Source organism: Eubalaena glacialis, chromosome 1 (genome assembly GCF_028564815.1).
Source record: "Eubalaena glacialis isolate mEubGla1 chromosome 1, mEubGla1.1.hap2.+ XY, whole genome shotgun sequence".
In the NCBI taxonomy this organism is placed as follows: domain Eukaryota; kingdom Metazoa; phylum Chordata; class Mammalia; order Artiodactyla; family Balaenidae; genus Eubalaena; species Eubalaena glacialis.
In genome coordinates this window covers 177,380,523-177,401,702 of record NC_083716.1, presented here as the reverse complement: position 1 = coordinate 177,401,702, position 21,180 = coordinate 177,380,523, and the positions used below count along the sequence as shown (strand labels likewise).

The window sequence follows — 21,180 nt, the reverse complement described above, 5'->3', positions numbered from 1 at the left end:
AATATATATGCACCCAACATAGGAGCACCTCAATATATAAGGCAACTGCTAACAGCTGTAAAAGAGGAAATCGACAGTAACACAATAATAGTGGGGGACTTTTAACACCTCACCTACACCAATGGACAGATCATCCAAACAGAAAATTAATAAGGAAACACAAGCTTTAAATGACACAATAGACCAGATAGATTTAATTGATATTTATAGGACATTCCATCCAAAAACAGCAGATTACACTTTCTTCTCAAGTGCGCACGGAACATTCTCCAGGATAGATCACATCTTGGGTCACAAATCAAGCCTCAGTAAATTTAAGAAAACTGAAATCATATCAAGCATCTTTTCTGACCACAACACTATGAGATCAGAAATGAATTACAGGGGAAAAAAAGTAAAAAACACAAACACATGGAGGCTAAACACTACATTACTAAATAACCAAGAGATCACTGAAAAAATCAAAGTGGAAATCAAAAAATACCTAGAGACAAATGACAACGAAAACACGACGATCCAAAACCTATGGGATGCAGCAAAAGCAGTTCTAAGAGGGAAGTTTATAGCTATACAAGCCTACCTCAAGAAACAAGAAAAATCTGAAATAAATAATCTAACCTTACACCTAAAGGAACTAGAGAAAGAAGAACAAACAAAACCCAAAGTTAGCAGAAGGAAAGGAATCATAAAGATCAGAGCAGAAATAAATGAAATAGAAACAAAGAAAACAATAGCAAAGATCAATAAAACTTAAAGCTGGTTCTTTGAGAAAATAAACAAAATTGATAAACCATTAGCCAGACTCATCAAGAAAAAGCAGGAGAGGACTCAAATCAATAAAATTAGAAATGAAAGAGGAGAAATTACAAGAGACACCGCAGAAATACAAAGCATCCTAAGAGACTACTACAAGCAACTCTATGCCAATAAAATGGACAACCTGGAAGAAATGGACAAATTCTTAGAAAGGTATAACCTTCCAAGATTGAACCAGGAAGAAACAGAAAATATGAACAGACCAATCACAAGTAATGAAATTGAAACTGTGATTAAAAATCTTCCAACAAACAAAAGTCCAGGACCAGATGGCTTCACAGGTGAATTCTATCAAACATTGAGAAGAGCTAACACCCACCCTTCTCAAACTCTTCCAAAAAATTGCAGAAGAAGGAACACTCGCAAACTCATTCTATGAGGCCACCATCACCCTGATACCAAAACCAGACAAAGACACTACAAAAAAAGAAAATTACAAACCAATATCACTGATGAATATAGATGCAAAAATCCTCAACAAAATCCTAGCAAACAGAATCCAACAGCACATTAAAAGGATAATACACCATGATCAAGTGGGATTTATCCCAGGGATGCAAAGATTCTTCAATAAACGCAAATCAATCAATGTGATACACCATATTAACAAACTGAAGAATAAAAACCATATGATCACCTCAATAGATGCAGAAAAAGCTTCTGACAAAATTCAACACCCATTTATAATAAAAACACTCCAGAAGGTGGGCATAGAGGGAACCTACCTCAACATAATAAAGGCCATATACGACAAACCCACAGCCAACATCATTCTCAACGGTGAAAAACTGAAAGCATTTCCTCTAAGATCAGGAACAAGACAAGGATGTCCACTCTCAGCACTATTATTCAACACAGTTTTGGAGGTCCAAGCCTCGGCAATCAGAGAAGAAAAAGAAATAAAAGGAATACAAATTGGAAAAGAAGAAGTAAAACTGTCACTGTTTGCAGATGACATGATACTATACATAGAGAATCCTAAAAATGCCACCAGAAAACTACTAGAGCTAATCAATGAATTTGGTAAAGCTGCAGGATACAAATTAATGCATAGAAATCTCTTTCATTCCTATACACTAATGATGAAAAATCTGAAAGAGAAATTAAAGAAACACTCCCATTTACCATTGCAACAAAAAGAATAAAATACCTAGGAATAAACCTACCTAGGGAGACAAAAGACCTGTATGCAGAAAACTATAAGACACTGATGAAAGAAGTTAAAGATGATACCAACAGATGGAGAGATATACCATGTTCTTGGATTGGAAGAATCAATATTGTTAAAATAACTATACTACCCAAAGCAATCTACAGATTCAATGCAATCCCTATCAAATTACCAATGGCATTTTTTACGGAACTAGAACAAAAAATCTTAAAATTTGTATGGAGACACAAAAGACCCCGAATAGCCAAAGCAGTCTTGAGGGAAAAAAACAGAGCTGGAGGAATCAGACTCCCTGACTTCAGACTATACTACAAAGCTACAGTAATCAAGACAATATGGTACTGGCACAAAAACAGCAACATAGATCAATGGAACAAGATAGAAAGCCCAGAGATAAACCCACGCACCTATGGTCAACTAATCTATGACAAAGGAGGTAAGGGTATACAATGAAGAAAAGACAGTCTCTTCAGTAAGTGGTGCTGCGAAAACTGGACAGCTACATGTAAAAGAATGAAATTAGAACACTCCCTAACACCATACACAAAAATAAACTCAAAATGGATTAGAGACCTCAATGTAAGACGAGACACTATAAAACTCTTAGAGGAAAACATAGGAAGAACACTCTGACATAAATCACAGCAAGATCTTTTCTGATCCACCTCCTAGAGTAATGGAAATAAAAACAAAAGTAAACAAATGGGACCTAATGAAACTTAAAAGCTTTTGCACAGCAAAGGAAACCATAAACAAGACGAAAAGACAACCCTCAGAATGGGAGAAAATATTTGCAAACGAATCAACAGACAAAGGATTAATCTCTAAAATACATAAACAGCTCATGCAGCTCAATATTAAAAAAACAAACAACCCAATCCAAAAATGGGCACAAGACCTAAATAGACATTTCTCCAAAGAAGACATACAGATGGCCAAGAAGCACATGAAAAGCTGCTCAACATCACTAATTATTAGAGAAATGCAAACCAAAACTACAATGAGGTATCACCTCACACCAGTTAGAATGGGCTTCATCAGAAAATCTACAAACAACAAATGCTGGAGAGGGTGTGGAGAAAAGGGAACCCTCTTGCACTGTTGGTGGGAATGTAAACTGATACAGCCACTATGGAGAACAGTATGGAGGTTCCTTAAAAAACTAAAAATAGAATTACCATATGATCCAGCAAGACCAGTACTGGGCATATACTCAGAGAAAACCACAATTCAAAAAGACACATGCACCCAAATGTTCATTGCAGCACTATTTACAATAGCCAGGTCATGGAAGCAACCTAAATGCCCATCGACAGACGAATGGATAAAGAAGATGTGGTACACATATACAATGGAATATTACTCAGCCATAAAAAGGAACGAAATTGGGTCATTTGTGGAGATGTGGATGATCTAGAGACTGTCATACAGAGTGAAGTAAGTCAGAAAGAGAAAAACAAATATCGTATATTAACGCATGTATGTGGAACCTAGAAAAATGGTACAGATGAACCAGTTTGCAGGGCAGAAATTGAGACACAGATGTAGAGAACAAACGTATGGACACCAAGGCAGGAAAGCCGTGGGGTGGTGGTGGTGGTGGTGTGATGAATTGGGCGATCGGGATTGACATGTATACACTGATGTGTATAAAATTGATGACTAATAAGAACCTGCTGTTTAAAAATAAATAAATAAATAAGATACAAGGATATATTGTACAACACAGGAAAACAGAAAAAGAGAGACCCACTTCAGACCCAGGGTCACATACAGACTGAAAGTGAGGGGATGGAAAAAGATATTCCATGCAAATGGAAATCAAAAGAAAGGTGGAGTAGCAATACTCATATCAGATAAAATAGACTTTAAAATAAAGAATGTTACAAGAGACAAGGAAGGACACTACATAATGATCAAGGGATCAATCCAAGAAGAAGATATAACAATTATAAATATATATGCACCCAACATAGGAGCACCTCAATATATAAGGCAACTGCTAACAGCTGTAAAAGAGGAAATCGACAGTAACACAATAATAGTGGGGGACTTTTAACACCTCACTTACACCAATGGACAGATCATCCAAACAGAAAATTAATAAGGAAACACAAGCTTTAAATGACACAACAGACCAGATAGATTTAATTGATATTTATAGGACATACCATCTGAAAACAGATTACACGTTCTTCTCAAGTGTACACAGAACATTCTCCAGGACAGATCACATCTTGGGTCACAAATCAAGTCTCAGTAAATTTAAGAAAACTGAAATCATATCAAGCATCTTTTCCAACCACAACTCTATGAGATTAGAAATAAATTACAGGGAAAAAAATGTAAAAAACACAAACATGTGGAGGCTAAACAATGTGTTACTAAATAACCAAGAGATCACTTAAGAAATCAAAGTGGAAATCAAAAAACAGCTAGGGACACATGACAATGAGAACACGATGATCCAAAATCTATGGGATGCAGCAAAAGCAGTTCTAAGAGGGAAGTTCATAGCAATACAATCCTACCTCAAGAAATAAGAAAAATCTCAATCTAAGCTTACCAAAAAAAAAAAAAAAAAAAAAGCAAGCCCATTCTCCCCACCAAATGCATTAAATATATTTCAAATAACCATTATTTAGTTTTCACTTCACTTTTCATGTAAGCATTTGAGTGAAGCAAAATATCACAACAATATAGAAGACCATAAAAAAGATTTATAACTATTTTTAGGGTAATATAATCTGCCCAAGTATTAGATGATATGAACTATAAAAGGAAAATAAACTGTTTTTAGGGAGGATGCCTTGGAATAGAACCTAGAAAGCTCTAAGGTTGAAAGGTTCCCTCTTTTCATGTTTCTCAACATTATTTTTGAGTGAAATTTAATTTACGGCCCCTTTTCCTATGAATCTGCTCTGAAAAAATGATAATATGATTGAGAAAGAGCAGCTAAAAAACAGAAGAGTAAGAAGGAAAAAAATAGAGACACGACAATATCAATATTAGTTCTAACAGAATGTAGTTTGAGTTTCAAAATTTGTGTTAACCTAAATTTAAAAATATGATTTAGGCATTCAGATTCGTGAATCTGAATGAAATTTTATCCTGCTCAAATCAACAAGTATGTTTAACTGAATAGTACATAGATATATATTTAACATGATGCCAGGACATGGAGAGAAAGAATTGTAGAGTATAAATGGGGAAGTTCCATAGCAAACTTCTGCCCTCAGAGTTTTTACTGTCTATTTGGAAAATAAGACCAACAAGTGTGAATTTAATAGCAAACAGCATCTGAAAACATACACTGAGTTGTAATAAATTTTCTAGAAACTCTGACTATAAATTGTATATGGATTTGTTAGTGAATATGGTCAATAAGGACAAGAGTAAAGTAGAAAGGGTTTGGAGAAGCACAGTCAGTTCTGCTGTTAGACAGCATATGCATTTCTTTTTCTTTAAAAAAATTTTTGGCCCTGCTGCGTGGCATGTGGGATCTTAGTTCCCCGACCAGGGATCGAACCCGCGCCCCCTGCAATGGAAGTGTGAGTCTTAACCACTGGACCGCCAGGGAAGTCCCCCAACATATGCATTTCTATAAATCACTGTGCCATGGAAAACTGTACAATAAAAACTACATGGCTTATAGGAAAAATGGGGTTGGGGCACAAAACTCAAAAACTTCATCAGTGACACATTAAAAAAAAAAGATAGGAAACTAATAAAAATAGCAACAGAGCTTTCACACGTTAAATAGTTAAGAAATACATAAATACGACAATAAATATGGCAGTTTGAGAAAATCATGGGTTTGCTTGTGGAAGTGAATGTCAGTAGGGCTACAGCTTGTGAGTTACTGTAAAGTTAGTGGAAGGGGGGGTGATATGAAATCAGATGAAATTAGATGGAAAGTACAAACTGTACTTAGGCGTGGCTCATGACACAAGTGATGAACTGAGGTAGCTTAGTAGATGTGTGAGGTGTGCGTATGTGTAAATGTTTTTTTTTTGGCCATGTCGTACGGCTTGAAGGAACTCAGTTCCCCGACCAGGGAATGGATCCGGGCCATGGGGCAGTGAAAGCGCCAAATCCTAACCACCAGGCCACCAGGGAACTCCCCTGTGTATGTGTAATTTTTGTGTATTCCTGTAAAGCTGTTCAACTGCGTATGGTTTTCTGCACTCAGCATTTCTTGTAGACAAGAGCATGCAGAGGCAAAGGTGAAACTGATGTTACGTTCAAATTGTCTTCTAATGTATCAACTGAATGGAATAAATGCATGTTTTCAAAACAAGCAGTATAGCAGAACTGACTATGTTAGGATTTGAAATAGGGGCAGGAGAAAGTAGTGTGGAGTAGTATCTGTAGAGTGCCTACAAACTGCTAGTAAGCACTGAACAAACTCCTTTATAGGCGTAATTTAAGGATGAGTAGATTCTGGATATAAAAGGGAAGATTTTACAACCCTTTAAAAGTATGAAGAAAGGAATGGAGAAATTGTGAAGATGGAATAGATTCATCTCTTCCTATCCTCCTGCTAAGTGTAAGTAGAAATCCTAGACATAATACAAAAAGAAAGAAACATAAGAAGACTCTGAAAGGTAGAAAGAAGGCAGAGTGGCCAGGGATCTCTGGATTTGAAGGTGACATGGTGATTTTCAATCTGTCTCCCATATACCCTAGACATCACGCTGGAGAAGCCTGCAACTCAGAAATGCCAATGGACACAGGTTTTTAAAAGCCCCAAGAAAGGCCTGCTCTCTCCAGACAGAGAACTAGAAAAAAGATGGTTTCGCAGGACAAAAAATTTGTCACCAATACCTGCTTTACTCTAAGCAAATACTAAGGGGGAAAATTAAAAAAAAAGGTTCACCAACTCCCTCTTGGCTCTATCAGCAGAGACAAAGTAGAGAATTTGGATTTCCAGTACCCTCCCCTTCAAGCAGTGTTCCCCTTCCCTTGCCAAAGTGATGTCAGTAGAGACAAAGTGGGAAGCCTGGGCTTCAGCTCCCCTCACTGCACCAGCAGGTGGCACAGATTTCAGAGAAGGAAGCTAGAGAAAAAGATTCTTTAAATTTATATATGAAGTCCTGGGGAGGAGACCCCCAAGTTAAACTGACCAGAACTAATATGGCAAAAGGTCTGAGAATTAAACTACAGTGTTGAATAGCATCCAGTTTTTCAGTAGCATACAAATGAAACCACAATAGTACTGCAAGGGCTCTGGAAACTGAATTATCTTTGAAACCACAATCTACAAAAGGAGGCCAGGACCTACATGCTAAACCTATATAAGGTGACTGCCTGCTAAAAACAGAAAACATAAACAGAATCCAGAGTCTCATAACGTACAATACCCCAAATTTCCAGGACAAAATTAAAAAAAAAAAATCACTAATAATTTTAAGAACCAGGAAAATCACAACTTAAGTAAGAAAAAACAATCAAAAGATGCCAACACCCAGAAGACTCACATGTTGGAATTAACAAGGATTTTTAAAAAGCCATCTTAAAAATGCTTCCACAAGCAATTGTTAATGTTCTTTAAACAAATGAAAAAAAGTTAAAAAATCTCAGGAAAAAAGAAGATATAAAGTATCAAAAGGAATTTTAGAACTGAAAAATACAATGATACAATAACTGAAATAAAATGTGCTCAATATCAGAGTGGGGATGACAGGGAAACTGTTAGCGAACCAGAGACAGACCAATAGAAATTACCCAACCAGAACATCAGAGAAAACAAAAAGAAAAACAAAAAATGAACAGAGCTTCAGAGACCTGTAGAACAATAAACAAAAGATCTAACATTTGTGTTATCGGAATCCCAGGAGAAAAATTTGAAATTAAAAAAAATTTTTAAATAATAATGGCAGAAAATTCCCTCATTACCTACGGGGAACAACGAATTGAATGACAACAGACTTCTCACTTGAAACCATAGAGGCCAGAAGGAAGTGGCCTAACACTTTTTTATGTGTTGAAAGAACTGCCAACCCAGAATTCTACATCTAGTGAAAATACTCATCATGAAAGAAAGGGAAATAAAGACATTTCAGAAAACTAAGATAGTTACCAGCAGACTTACCCTTAAAAAAATGGTTAATTTCTCCAAACAAAAGGAAATACAAGGAGGCTTGGAGTTGAGTAAAAATATGAGGCAAAGCAATTAACAATCAACTCATATAAAAACAAATATAAATGGCTCCTAAGGAGATGATAACATCAAATACCTTAGAGAAATGCTTATTTAAACCAGCTTTAAAAACAACAACAACAACCAACCCTATAATTAGGCTGGCAAAGATTAAAGAGTTTGATATTATGTGGCTCTGCAAAGGGCATAGGGAAATTAACTTTCCTATATTCTAGTGGCAGTGCCTACCAACATTACAAATGCAGACCCCTATAATCTGTTAATTCTATTTCTAGGAATTTATCTTATATTATCAACATTTACATACATGTAGAATGATACAGAAAATTTGAGAATGGGAACTGATGGGCAGAAACGGGAAAAAGACTTTTCACTGACTATCCTTTTATGCTTTCTAAATTTTGAACAAAATCAATGTATTAAATTTTAAAACTGAAGAAATTTTAAAACTCCCAAGTCTGACAACAATTGTCATCACCCCGTTCTCCAAAAAACCCTACTTCCTGCCTAACCACTTAAAATCTATTTCAAAGTATCACTTATAAGCATATAACCATCCTTAAGATAAAAGAGCAACATTTTTTAACTCTTGGGCCACTTCTGGTTAGTTTATTTTAGATTATTTAGATTATGCAGTTTGCTTATCAATCACTGTGTAAAAGAAATTCCCAACCCTGTTCACTGACCTTTGTTGGGAGGGGAGGTAGGATGTGGTATAATACTACTGGGTACTGACTTTACTAGTATGTTGTTAAGGTGAAAAAACAAACTTCCAGAACATTTTACTTGTAAAAACATATGGTAAGAAAATGCTGCTTTACTAGTTTTTTGAGAGGTATAAATTTTATACCAATGAATTTCACGTGAAACCTTTAAATTGAAGGAAATTTCAAGGCCATCAGCAAAATAAGGTTTGAAATAAAGAAGAGAACTATACCTCAAATGAACCTCTTTTCATTTCAAAAATACTGGGTTTCCCCTCTAAACAGTTTCGAAGTTTAACATCCCACTATTCTCCATTAAAAGTGCTATCACCATGGCTCTTAATTCCAGGATAAAGACACTGAAATGGGATCCTGTCACCATACAAATGAGTGTCTGATCTTTTCTACTGTCTCCTGAGTACAAGATTCACCAGCTGCTTCCTCTATTGTGCTCTTCTTTCTGTACTGCCAGGTAATCTGTTTTCTACCACATATATGCAAGATTTCTGCTCATATAACTATTTATTTATTGCCATGCTGCCATAACTCAGCACTTGTGTTTCTATGTACTCTGTAATATATCATCAGCCCCAACTCATGCTGCATGGCAAAGTGGACAGACCTCTCTTTAACAACTGCAGGGAACTCTGAAGAGACCAGCATGATCTGAGATCATGGTAACTCTTGAAAAGCCAGGAAGTACCCTCATCAGGGTAGTGGTCTGTGTTCTATCCTACACTCTGCCCCTTGATAGCCTCTACTGGGATACAGTTTTGATTAGCCTCCTGTGTTCCTCCTCTGCATCTGTTGGAAGGATCTTCCCCTTGACTCTGAACCTTCTCAGGCACATTCAAATAGCCACAAAAAGTAGAATTTCCAATCTCACAACAGCAAAGGGAAGGCCCAGGATGATTGCCCAGACTCACCAAGACCACTTACAGGTGGGCCCAGACAATCAGATTTCTTCAGAAGTCTTTTTGTTTTCTTTCAGGAAGTTAGAAAAAGAAAAAAAAAAGATTCGGTATTTATTTCTTTTTAAAGTGGGGTGTGTATCTCTCAAGCAAGGTTTTAAATATGATGATGATGATGAACACCGCTGTGTTACACAAACCTTTTTGACTATGTCCAATTTAAGATTGTAAGATGGCCATCAAACTTATAAATTGGAAGGAAGACACAGCTCTGCCTAAAAAAAAACAGATTTCATTGATGCATGACAAAATCCATTCTGACCAATGTTCTGAATGGTAATTGAAGGACTGTAGAGTAACAGGTGCCAAACTGTGTGACCTCAAACATAAAGATCTTTTCCTCTTTCCACAGTGTAATCCAGAACAGAGCAGGCATGGAAGGTACGACTCAAAACAAATCTGGCCTTTCAGTAACTCCTGCGCAGACAGTAACAAAGGGCCAAATCTTCCCCAACTGATGAAACTGATTAAGGGCAAGATACACTTCCTTAGCATGAGTCTGAGGAACACACACTAGAACACGACATCAACTTTCAGCACAAGTTCCTGGCCACAATGGCATGGGCAAAATTAGCATTTATTGCTTCAGGTGAAAATATATTATAAAAACATAATCATATACAAAGAGTGACATTCATTCACCTTCTCATCCTTTCAGCAAATATTCAAAAACTGACTATTTAGTACCAAAAGAATCTTTACACCAAATTTATTAGAGTCTATGATAACATTTATGGTTTAAGATGTAAGCTTTTTAATTATCTCTTCTAAATATGTAAACCACACAGCATCCTTAACTTTTATAAGCAGAGAATAGATCCTAACACAAGATCCTTAAAGACTACAAAACACAAGAAAAAAGCCAAAAAACAGTTAAGTACAGAATAAAAGATGAATACTTTCTAGATGATGTGGGAAGAAATAATGCGTTAAACCAAAATATTCCAATTGTACTGACAACACTTTGAAGAATTAAATAGCAGAAGATTCAGGGTCTAAAATATGCAAAGATTAATATAGATTGCTTTTTAGTTTCTATTTTTTCAAAAAAAGGTAAGATACTCAACGACACTTCATTCTTTCTGAATCATCACGAACACAAGGCATACATTATAACTGCTGTTTGTAAATAAGGATAGATAGCCAGACTCTTGAACACAAGAAGTTAATTAAACAGTCCCAGTATGAGCTGCAGCAATATTCCTGTGATGGTTTACAAGGTATATATTTGACATAACAGAGAAGAAAGTGAAATCATTAGAATCAAAGTGGAATGCAGAGAAAGAAAATTAAAAATAAGCCTTCTCCAGGGAATTCCCTGGAGGTCCAGTGGTTAGGACTCGGCACTTTCACTGTTGCGGGCCCTGGTTCAATCCCTGATTGGGGAACTAAAGAAAAGCCAAATAAAACGTGCATATTACAGAGCACATCAGTATACCTAAAATTTGAGAACAGAATGTTCTACTTAGGGCAATTCTGAAAGGAATATTAAAGACTTTAATGAGTTAGCAACATGTAACAGAAAAAGCTCTAGATCTGGAGCCAGCAAACTTGGGCTTGAGGTCTAGTTCCCTGATGTGGTAAATACTAATCTCCTTGACTATATCTGTAAAATGAGGAAAATAATATTGGTCTTATACAGTTCTTGTGAGGATCAGAAAAGATTACAGAGACTCTCTTGTTAACCATGAAAAACTAAGTACTGAGATTATTTATTATTCCCTGGACGATTAATAGGAAGATTAGGTCAATTCAATATTTTATTGCTTTCTACACGGATTTGAAGGTAATCTCACCCCATTACTTTTAGAGTGTCAGGCTCAATATCTGTAATAAACAATAGCAGTTACATATTTCTTATATAATATAAAGACTTAAAATACTTACTTAAAAACCAAGTTCTACCATTTCAGATAATATATCAAACTACCAGTCGTGTTAACGTCAAGTGTTCTTGTCTAAGTAAAAGAAGTTTCTCAAACATGCCAGATGCTTCTGAATCTAAGCAGTGCATGAAGGGGAAATAATTTATTCCCGTAAAGTTTATTAGTCTATGTTAATCTCTTCAACTGTCATCCTCCCCACACTGTCTCTTTCCCTAGAATAATATTTATTTACCATACTATTTAGACAACTACACTTTTTAAAAAGCCCAAAAAATAAAGTGGAAGCAGATGGATGAATTACTGCAAATAATTCAAGGAAAGTTAAGCAGTTCCATGATAAATGAACAAAGTATGAAGTAAGATAAAACACATTTGAAAACACAAAAATACATTTAAAAACACAAAAACTTCATATTTATATTCACTTTAGCGTAAAGATCGTGCCAACTAATTAGAGTGTGTTTGTTTTGTGTGCGTAAGAGTTATCAGAAATATATACTTGCTTTTAGGGACTTCCCTGGTGGCACAGTGCTTAAGAATCTGCCTGCCAATGCAGGAGACACGGATTCGAGCCCTGGTCCGGGAAGATCCCACATGCCGCAGAGCAACTAAGCCTGTGCACCACAACTACTGAGCCTGCACTCTACAGCCCGCGAGCCACAACTACTGAAGCCCGTGCGCCTAGAGCCCGTGCTCCGCAACAAGAGGAGCCACCGCAATGAGAAGCCCGCGCACCCCAATGAAGAGTAGCCCCTGCTAACCGCAACTAGAGAAAGCCCGCGCGCAGCAACGAAGATGCAACACAGCCAAATAAATAAATAAACAAACAGATTTTAAAAAAGAGAAATATATACTTGTTTTTACCTTTAGATTTGGGAATTAGCTCTCCACAACTGAGTATCCGCACCTCAGCAAATGGCTTGCTAGCTGCATCTGTTTTCTGGTTTTCTATCTCTCTCACAACTTCTTGACCAGAAATCACTTGCCCAAAAACAACATGATGCCTAAAGAGTCAAGTAAAGATGACTAAATAAAAGCTTCTTATTTTAATATTAATTTAAAGTAGTTGTAAAATAAATTAAAATAATCTTTACCCATCTAAATGAGGAGTTGGTTTTGTTGTTCTTTTGGAAGTCATCAGATAGAAGAATAAAAACAAAGTCAGAGAAAAACAAAGTTAGCATCTCTAAAAAGGAAAAGAAAATAACTGCATTGGAAACAAAGTAGCAAACAAAGAAATCATATATATGCTATCTTAACATAATAGAATCTTATTTACCTTAACCTTAAATAGAATCGAATGCAAGATGCTTTCGACAATGCATTTTCAAAAACTTGTTCTGAAATACCTATACACTGTTGAAAACTTACATGAAATTAAAGTTGACATTTTGGTGTTATTTCTATCCATCCATGTTTCTTGCATGTAACTGGGTTCTTATTGAATATCCACAGTCGTACAGTGTTCTACTGTCTGGGCATACCATAATTTATCAAACCATTTCACCAGTTTATGGGTTTAACAGCAGTGTTTTTCAATCTTAACATTTTCAACAGTTAAAGCCCAGGTCATATTCTGATGTCCTCATACATGTTCTGTTGGACCTGAACAGAAATGGTCCATGTAGTGTTTATAAATTTTTAAATTAGCTGCCAAGACTTAAAAATTTGGATACTTCTATATAAAAATCCAGATTCCAGACCTTTTTGAAAACATGGAAAGACACAGCACCTGGCATGTGGCAATAATTGGTCAGGCTGAGTATCCCTGCCTTCTCTAATACAGAGATTAATCATTAAGTTTCTTGTCCCAGCAGCCTTTACTCCCTTATATTACTTGCCTAAGACCTATGGGTATTTGAGTTTGTTATCCCTAACATAAAGTAAACTTCACATTGAAGAAAGATATCTGCATTAAAATTTGGACAAAACCTAAAATTAGCAAAAAGTTAATTTTTAAAAATCCTTCTTTTCTCCACATCAACCTTAAAGCTTTGTAGCTAAGAAAGCTGCTATCTGAGTAGCTATGAAGACACACTGGTACAACAGACTGAATATGAGCATTGTACAAGATTTGTTATTTTAAAAATCTTATCAAAAAAGGCATTAGAAATTTGGAAGAAGGAACACAATTTAAGCTAACTTTTGATTAAAACACACACACTAAAAAAAATTCTAACACATACATGTATTTTTAAAAGTTCATCTTATTTTAAAAACTAATAACTGGTTATTGTTTTCTCACTGTAACAGCTATGATCACCTGAACTTGCTAAAACCACCCAGAAATGTAAAAACCTAGGTGTACACTATATATGTATTTGTGTTACATTTAGTGTATATAATTTGCATCAAGATACAGTCAATCCTCGCTTTACAGATTACATATTTGTCCACTGGCTTGCTCACTAGAATTTATTTGTAACCCCTAAACCAATACTTGCATTGCTTTCATGGTCACTCTCAGATTGGTGAAAAAGTGTTGATGAGAATGGAAAAACTAGGACTCTTTGTATAATGCTGGTGGGAATGTGAAATGATGTAGCCATTGTGGAAAACAGTTTGATGGTTCCTCAAAGAGCTAACCATAGAACTACCATATGATCCAGAAATTCTATTCCTAGGTATCTATCCAAAAGAACTGAAAACAGGGAAACAAACATATATGCCAATGTTCACTGCAGCATTATTCACAATAGCCAAAAAGTGAAAACAACCCAAATGCCCACTAAAAAATGAATATGGATAAACAAAATGTGGTATGTATATCTAATGGAATGATATTCAATCATAAAAAGGAATGAAGTTCTGATACATGCTATAAAACATGGGTGAACCTTGAAAACATGCTAAGTGAAATAAGTTAGACACAAAAGGACAAATATTGTATGATTCCACTTACATATATAGAATAGGCAAATTCATAGAGACAGAAAGTAGAATAAAGGTTACCAGGGGCTGAGGGGAAGGGAAAATGGCTACTCTCTGGAATGATGAAATAGTTTTGGAAATAGTGGTGGTAGTTGCAGAGCACTGTGAATATAATTAATACCAGTGAGTTATGCAGTTAACAAATGGTTAAAATGGCAAATTTTATATTATATAATTAATATAAAACAATAAAATAAAACATTTAAAAAAAGATTAAAAACTGAAGTTGTTTCCTTTAAAAAACAACAGAACACAGAAGTAGTAAAGAATAGTTATCCAAAAGTGGAAAGAGGTCAGGAGAAACCAAAAATTGGAAGAGTCTGAGAATATACATGAAGGGTTATATGAATTTAACATACGGGTTTTGGTTAGCACAGGAGGGATTTTATTTTAAAAAGTGAAAATAAATGGTAACGCTCAGTGTTGCTGAGGATCTGGTGAAACTGGCACTTACATACTGTTGCTCTAGAGTAAACTACACACTTCCTTTTGGAAGTCAATGTAGCAATATATATATGGATAGCCTTAAAAATGTGTAAACATTTCACTAAGTAAACTTCTAGCAACTTACATAAAAGAATTAAAAAATGCGTCAAACAATAGGTACAACAATGTTCACTGTAGCAGTCTGAAAACAAGAAGCAAACCAAATGTTCAAAACTAAGATTAAATAAATAAAACCACCGTACATTCAAACAATGGATTAACATGTTAATTCATATTTAGTGATGTACAAAGAAATTTATATTACACCCAAAAGTTGATTACAGACTATATGCAACTATCTACCTGTATTTTTATTGCATGTAAAGATGCTCTGGGGATGGGATTGTTTTTCTTCTTTTAATCTGTGTGTTCTAATTTTCCCACAACAAATGTGATATAAGTTGTTTTCATTTAAAAAATCAGAAACACCTGTATATAGGCAACTGGCTGAATAAACTGCAGTATATACACACAACAGACTACTATGCATCTGTGGGGAAAAAAATGAGAAAGACCTCTATGAACTGATATGGAGTGATTTCTAGGTTCTATCATTAAGTGAAAAGAAAAAAACATATACAGTACGCTATCTATTGTGTAAGAAAAAAGGGAAAATAAGAAAAAAATATATATCTGTGCTTATGTTTGTAAAAAGATATAAAGAAAAATAAACCAGAAACTAATGAGGTTGGTTACTAATATGGATAGGTGGTGGAAAAGAAAAAGGTAAAAAAATGGGGGAATGGAGTGAAGAGTTAGGTGGGAGTGATACTTCAGAAGTATTCTCTTTGCTTTGACTCTTGGAATCATGTTAATGTTTTAAAAGCTTAAAAAAAAAAGGCAAGAAATAAATCAACCTGAGAGGGAGAACAAATGAAATATAATCGGAAATGAATTTAACATATTTTGAGTCACAAAACCACACAAAATTTACACTAAAAAGTACTAACCCAAGTCATTTTTAAACATGATAATTTAACTACATATCCTCACTGTAAAAACAAAAATTGCTATAAATAAATAGTGAACTCTAGTTAGTAGGTTACTCTTCACAGTGGTAGAGGATGGCAATTTTTAAATATAGGATTCAACAAATGAGTAGAAATTTTGAACACACTCGGAGGGAGATTTCTCACTGTTGAAGAAGGGAGTTACAAATGTGGAATAGAAAACACAAGAGTAATCCACGTGGTGCTGACAGATTAAGTTCTTCTGAGACCAAAAGAGTTTACAGTTATTGAAGAGGAGAGCAAATCTTTACCCATGGGACATGATAAAAAGTATGAATTGCTGACAAGAGCCCTGGTAACAATTTTTTTGTAGTCAGAATTGGAAAACATTAGCACTATTGACTTTGGGTTACAAATAAATTTAGTGAATAGGCAAATTCACAAATACAGAATCTTTGAATAATGAGGAACAACTGTATTTTACTCTTTATAATTAAGTAATTTATGAAGAGATACTCAATGCAAACATCCTGTTCCTTGTTAAACTTACCGTATAAATTTATCATCCATAGGTAATTCTTTCCTGAATCAATGTTACTGAGATGACTGCAAAACAGGGACATTTCTAACTCTATAATTCCTTTTACATTTATTAGTTGCATTCTACTAAGGAACAGTTTTTCTTTCTCCCTTGTTATTTATTCATTTATTATTTATATCTGAATGGACTCCTGGATTTCCATTTTATTTGATAATATGATACCATCATTATTTATTTTCAAAATAATCAATGCTCAACTTGTCCTAATTTGGCCAGGGGGAATGCCACCCCTTTAAGCTGGCTCCTGAGTCCTCTTGACAAAACTCTTCATCTTTTGAAAACTTTAGCAGTACAGTTCAACTCCCCTTTCAACAATTCTTTGTTCTTCCTCCTTCAAAAATCCTCTCCCTCATACGTCCCTCTCCTATTTACTAGTGATCAGTAGCAGGCACACAGAGTAACGACACACCAAAAAAGTGATATTTTAAATCATCAGATCATAAATTCTTACATGAAGAACTGTGAGCCATTTGTATCCTTCCCTCTGTTGGCCATTGACAAGAGAAATTCTTTGTTGTGTTTAACAGCAAAACTCTCATCTATAGAGAAGCAAAGTTTTCAGTTATAGGTATAACTCCCCCCCCAAAATTCATTTTCATTTCTCTTCATATCTTGTGTTCATATCATGTGCTCTTTAGTGTCAGACAAAATTTAGATAAAAGGTTAAAAGAAGAGAAATCCAATATTAACCAATTTCCTCCTCCATCTTTTCAGATTAAAATATTTCTAATTTTCAATCCCTTGCTATAAAATCCAAATACTTTATCAACCCCCTTTCAATACTATTCTTAGCACAGAGAGGCACTCATTAAACTGAATCTCTGCCATGGTAGAAAGAGCAGATTGCCTTCGAATCTTGGATTAGAATTGGAAAAAAGCAGGTGGAACGTGAAACAAAATTTCACTGACTCCCAAAAGAGAAAGATGGGAAATATGAAATTAATTCCACAATCACATGTTTATAGTCTTTCAAATGATCTTCACATTAATAAAAAATTCCAGACAGAAAACTTAAATTTGGGAAAAACATTACAGCCAAATTCAGAATATCAAAGATTAAAAAAAAATCTTCATAGAAAAATGGATGCACAAAAATATTGATACTGTCACTAAGAAATATAGCTGAATCTCTTTTAATAAAGATTAAGATCAAGCTATGGAAGTTCCTATTCTAGCACTACAATTCTAAAAGTTTATTACAGATCACTGAAACCCTTCAAGTAATATAATGTACGAATGTACCAATCACAAAAAAATCCTACCTTTATAAAAAGTCTACCACATAAAATTTTTCACAAGAAAATTAACTTCGTTTAGTTGAAGTTGGATATTAGTATATCAATAATCTTATTGATTCAATAGAGAAAAATCAAATGAATAAAATACTAGAAAACATTAAAAACAATTTAAACATAAACATTTTTACCTTCAAAAAATCCTCCATAAATGGATTCCCCTCCTCGTCCATTTCCTAAGAATGAAAAAACATGGACTCTTAGAACTGATAAGTCAGTAATCTTCTCGAAGGTGCTACCTAAACACAATGCTTCTTACAAAGTAGCTACTTGAATGACTTTGAATCAACAATACGCAAACGTTCACAGCAAATTATAAGACCTTAACTTAAAGTCAATACTGACAAGATCCCAAATTACTTTCTCTCCTCTATGATACAACAGTATGAGTGTAACAAAGCTTATTAAGATCTGTAGAAGAAAGAATGTTCAGATTCTAATGATTATGTAGGTCTTTTAACAGAAATTACTAGTAGCTTCTCAAAGTGTCTTTAAAAACAGAGTTTCAATGTTTTTACGATAAGAGAATAGAGGTAAAAACCATACTGTAGTAAAGAATTACTGGCTGTGACAAAATCAACATGAACACTGATAGGCTACTAAGAGATAAATAGTGTTTTGTTTTTTATCCAGAAGCAAATTTCTGAAATTAATTCATGTATCAAAGACGAAATTTTTTCCTGTGTGCTTCCTCCTTTTTATCTATTTCTATGAGTACTTCTAATTTTTTTTTTGGCCACGCCAGGCAGCTTGCAGGATCTCAGTTCCCCAACCAGGGATTGAACCCAGGCCCTCGGCAGTGAAAGCTCCGTGTCCCAACCACTGGACCACCAGGGAATTCCCAGTACTTCTAATTGTTTGACCAAAGATTAAGTGGGCTGAGAAGAAAACTGGACTAGTACTTCTAGAGACTTGTCTAACTTTGAGATCCATGTATTTAACAAAGAATATAAATATATGATTTTCTTTGTGGGAATCAAAGTCTTACCTTCACTGAAGTCACCACCTTGAACCATAAAATCTTTGACAACTCTGTGAAAGAGACAACTTTTATAATGTAATGGCTTCTGAGTTGATTTCCCTGTCCCCTTTTCACCTACAGAGAAGAAAAATTAGTAGGCTGTTAAGTAGAAAAGAAATTAAGGAAGTAGTATTAAAGCAAAATTAATGATGAAATCACAAGAAAAAAATTTTTCCCTACTTCTTTAATTTTGTATCTATATGAGATTATGGATGTTCACTAAACTTTTTGTGATAATCACTTTATGATGCAAGTAAATGAAATCATTATGCTGTACACCTTAAACTTATACAGCAGTATATGTCAATTACATCAATAAAACTGGAAGAAAAATTTAAATAAAATAAATTAAAAAAAATTTTTAAGTTAAAAAAAATTAATGATGAAAGCTTTTGCCCAGTAAAATACACCTCTCTTGACCTATACAGACTTCTTTAAACTACAGAATTTTAACTTCCCTCAGGAATTTTTTTAAAAATTCATTTAAAAAGCACCCATGTTTTTCTACTGAGTGTAGAAATCAATCTCAGATACAATCCCATTACAATTAATATGTATAAGAATTACTTTCATGTCTAGTAAATGTTGCATAGTCAGCATGCTGAGAAGGAAATAACATGCATGGAAAAATCTAAAACATGTTAAATAAACAATCAAAGCAAACTGAAGTCAAATGGGACTACTATTAGGGCAAGTGAAAATGTCAACAAACCTGTACAAAGACAACGAAAGTTCTCGCATGTTTTGGGGCACACATCAGAAAATAATTCAAAGACAACTCTTCCAGCTGAAAAAGAAGGTAGTTGGTTTAAATTTCTTTGCTAACTTAAAATATTAAGTACTTATATATAAATGTTAAATAGGGACATTAATTTCCTTACCAGGTTGATTATTAATGGCAATGTCAAAAAAACATCGAGGACGCTGAACCTTTATTCCCATGGCTTCAATACCTCAATCTATGAGTAAAATACAGTTTCAGGCAAACAGACGAAAACAGCAAAGATTTTTCATACATTTCTGAGAACAAAACAAAACTCTGTGGAGCATAAATGAAAAATGTAGTCTGAATTTATTTTAATATTTATTTCCATGACATAAATCACATGAATTATTCTTTTCTTTGAGAGATTAGGTTGCATCTTGTGAGGCAATCAGAAAAGACATTATAGGTCTAGCCATTATATAACACAATTTCTGTTTTAACAACCAAATATAGATTGCCACCTCAAACAGAAAATTGTATTAAGTCTGTATGATTAGTGAACTAAGCAGGCAGATTACCTTAAAATAGAGAAAAATCAAGGACAAGCTGATCCAATCTTTTTGCGCCTAGAAAACATAATAAATTTTGATTAAAATGGTGGAGTTTTTAAAAGAAAAACATTCAAATTCCCAAAAAAAGTCAAAAATAATTCCCCAAAGAAGAAAGAAAGTGGGATACTTTAACAATAGTCATATATGGTAGATTTACATTCTGAGTAAAAATACATTACATTTTACATATAAAGCTATTTTTTGATCATAAACAATAGCCTTTACTGATACGCTAGTGTAGACACAAAAAATATCTGTAAGTGAGATACTCTATGTAAGTTTTATCTACATAGCAGGTAGCTATTAGTTAAGACATTCTTCTGATAGGCGTTTATTTTAAGGACTTAGAATGTTTGAATTGTAATACTTGGTGGAGAATGACAGGGTAAGGTGAAAAGCAGACGAAACAAAGGCACTTAGTGTAAATAGCATCCAAAATGGTGCACTATAAAAATGACAGTTTCATCTGTTTAGAACAGAGACTACCTGAAATGTTTATGCGTTTCTGAAAATTATAGTATCTCAGCTGGTAGCTCAGTAAGCAGTGAATGATATTTTAAATCCAGTGAAATTTTTATTGAGACAATTTTAGATTCAGTTATAGGAAATAATACATAGAGATACATGTTTCCCCAATGGTAACATTTTACAAAACTACGGTATAATAGCACAACTGTAGCATAAAAGCATAACAATGCTTATACACTTCACATTTCCCCAGTTCTACCTGTACTCATTTGTGTGTGTATTTATTTAGTTCTACACAATTTTATCACACATATAGGTTCATATAACTACCACCATTCCTATCAATTTTACACACACCACAAACCACAAGTCAGAATACTCAACAATAAAAGCATGGAAG

At 34.5% G+C, this 21,180-nt stretch overlaps 1 protein-coding gene across 5 annotated transcripts in view; it reads right to left on the bottom strand.

The window, feature by feature from the left end:
• Nucleotides 1–21,180, bottom strand: part of PPIG (peptidylprolyl isomerase G) — a 40,458-nt gene that overhangs the window by 11,158 nt on the left and 8,120 nt on the right. For all 5 annotated transcript variants that reach the window (XM_061201529.1, XM_061201547.1, XM_061201563.1 and 2 more), the window contains exons 2-9: nucleotides 20,280–20,327; nucleotides 19,877–19,954; nucleotides 19,708–19,782; nucleotides 18,963–19,070; nucleotides 18,106–18,150; nucleotides 17,131–17,218; nucleotides 12,806–12,835; nucleotides 12,576–12,715 (exon numbers count right to left, since the gene is read on the bottom strand). In XM_061201529.1, coding sequence (XP_061057512.1) covers nucleotides 12,576–12,715; nucleotides 12,806–12,835; nucleotides 17,131–17,218; nucleotides 18,106–18,150; nucleotides 18,963–19,070; nucleotides 19,708–19,782; nucleotides 19,877–19,937 — 547 coding nt within the window. In that variant the 5' untranslated portion in view covers nucleotides 19,938–19,954; nucleotides 20,280–20,327. The remainder of the gene's footprint in view (nucleotides 1–12,575; nucleotides 12,716–12,805; nucleotides 12,836–17,130; nucleotides 17,219–18,105; nucleotides 18,151–18,962; nucleotides 19,071–19,707; nucleotides 19,783–19,876; nucleotides 19,955–20,279; nucleotides 20,328–21,180) is intronic.